The sequence below is a fragment of the Triticum aestivum genome, chromosome 5B (genome assembly GCF_018294505.1).
Source record: "Triticum aestivum cultivar Chinese Spring chromosome 5B, IWGSC CS RefSeq v2.1, whole genome shotgun sequence".
Taxonomy (NCBI): domain Eukaryota; kingdom Viridiplantae; phylum Streptophyta; class Magnoliopsida; order Poales; family Poaceae; genus Triticum; species Triticum aestivum.
Window position 1 is genome coordinate 713965457 of NC_057807.1, and position 2420 is coordinate 713967876.

At 42.6% G+C, this 2420-nt stretch overlaps 1 protein-coding gene across 1 annotated transcript; it reads right to left on the reverse strand.

Annotated features, from left to right (window-relative positions):
- Nucleotides 1-255: 255 nt before the first annotated feature.
- LOC123117909 (uncharacterized) lies at nt 256-1501 on the reverse strand. Its single transcript, XM_044538573.1, has 2 exons — nt 770-1501; nt 256-602 (listed from the first exon to the last, which is right to left on the reverse strand). The coding sequence occupies exons 1-2, from the start codon at nt 1430-1432 to the stop codon at nt 363-365; spliced, it is 903 nt and encodes a 300-aa protein (XP_044394508.1). The 5' UTR covers nt 1433-1501; the 3' UTR covers nt 256-362.
- Between the last annotated feature and the right edge of the window lie 919 nt (nt 1502-2420).

The following is a 2420-nucleotide window of genomic DNA, read 5'->3' on the forward strand; positions in this document are numbered from 1 at the left end:
CGCACCACGCGCGCACACACACGCACGCACCACGGACTCGACATGGCCATGAACCAGGACCCGACGCGCTGCGACGCGCACTGCACATGCCTGCCGCTAACAGAAACAACAAGTTTTCCTTCTTCGTTGGCCCTAACATAAGTAAGGCGCACAACTATAGTCTGGTAAATATGACTTATTAATATGAACGGTCAAGGTTGCACCCTTGCAGGAACACCAGAATAAAAGCTAGCCCTAAAGTCTCAAGGGACCACATAACGGAAGACTGTCTATAGCATCTCTATCTATCACCATCAAATTGTTTTGCACTGCTCTGCAGAACATCTTAAGTTTGGGGTATACAATAGATCAAGCGGCGCAGATTATGACACCGATGGTTCTGGTTCTTTCCTTGTCCTCCCCATGTTTACAACCTTTGTCGCCAGCACGATGTTAGGCTCCTTGGTGTACATGATACAGTCGCGGAGAGTGTATATCCTGAGAGCGAGCGAGGATAGAGTTGAGGTCTTGATAGCTACTGTGAAGGAGGACCAGTACATACAATCATTCTTCAAGAATTCGGATTTTATCGCTCTCTCCAACATGCTGGTCGCCAGTACCATCTGGAATAGATACGATTAATCAGTACAGACCCTCTCAAGCATTTATTTTGTATGGAGAAGATGATGTTAGAGAGCTTTTAATATAATGGACAGGCACAAAAATAATAAACACTAGTCTATATTTTGTGTGGCACAAATTAAGGTGAATAAATAGATGATGAAGTCACCTCGGAGATTGATTCTGCACGCTTCACAAAAGAACGCCATGAACGCCTTCTCATTTGTTGAGACTTTGAGGCTCTGAAAGCTTCCTCAGGCAACGCTGCTTCTATATTAAGCAAATTTATCTTTTGTTGCTTCAGGATATGAGAGTTTCTTCCTGTAACCGGCCTCAGTGATGACTCCAGAACCAAGCCACCGTTAACAGCCAGCAATCTTGTTGGTTTGACTGCTGTTGAAGATGATGCTTCCTCACAGGAAGTAGTATCAGTATCAGGGGCTGGCTCCTTTGATTTTGACACAATTTCATCACCCATACTACCTGCATCACAATTTTGACCAGAATTTGACCCCTCTTGCCCATCCAGTCCTGGGTCACCGCTACCGTAGGCCGCCGCACCCGCACACCAGGGCGGCTGGGCAGCGGTGGTGGTGGAGGCTGGCGCATAAGCGGACCAAAGATGTGGATGCAGGATTCGGGGAACCCACGTTCGCAGGCGTCGCAAATAATGGTGGCCCGTGACAGCACGGCGAGGCCGCACGACGGGCGTGGGTTCTTCCCCCACCCCACTACTCCAGGGTGCTGCGCTGATGGGGGCACCTCCACCGACGAACCAGCTTAGAGAGCGACGAGAGCCACCATTATTTGCGACGGGTGCAATTATGGGCATAGCGATGGGGGAGGGAGGGAGGAGGAGGTTAGAGATCAAGAAAGGTAAACCGGAAGCTCATGAGCAAAGCGGGGCTGCGATAAGGGGAGGGATTTCTCCGGGGAGAAGCAAAGGAGAAGATATAGATGGGGCGAAGGAACACGTGGACGAGAGGCCAGGGATGCTTAGGTGGAGATGGGCTGTCAGTGAGTGATGCAGTGACGCGAGCTCTTTCGCCCGTGGAGCGGGGCGCGGTGCTCTACCGTCGGTTGGTGTTGGCTGCATCTACTGTCGGTTGTACACAGAGACAAAATACGTTCAGTGTAGTACTGGTAATGTATGCAAAAACAGCTTTTAATGTGTGCTTTGCTGTGATATGAGATATACACCGAAATCACTCATTAATGTCTACATTAATTGGCATTCATCTTATAGTATATAGAAAATTTGTATTAGTCCTATGCTTTGTTGAAAACGAGCAATATATTGAAATTGTTCATTAATGTCTTCCTATTATACGAAATATATAGAAATAATTTATCAATGTATACTCATGTTGGAATATCTTGTATTAATTGTGTGCTTTGCTGGAATACGAGAAATATATTGAAAATCAGTCATTAATGTCTTCTTATAAGAAATATATATATAAATAATTTATCAAAATCTATCTTATTAAAAATGTATTTTACTAATTGTGTGATTTGCTGAACACAAGAAGTATATTGAAAATCATTCAATAATGTCTTCTTATAAGAAATATATGGAAATGATTTATTAATATCTATATTATACAGAAAAATATTGTGTAAATAATGGTTTATTAATATTGATAATGTTATAAGATATGTAAAAGAACATTTATAAATATCTATTAAACTATAAGAAGATGCTATATCAATTTATTTCTATGTGAGAACTGTTATAAACGTGTTATTGTCATTGTGACTAATAGTTTCTTAATCTTTAACGATCATATGTTAATAGTTATTGATAAATAAATATCTAA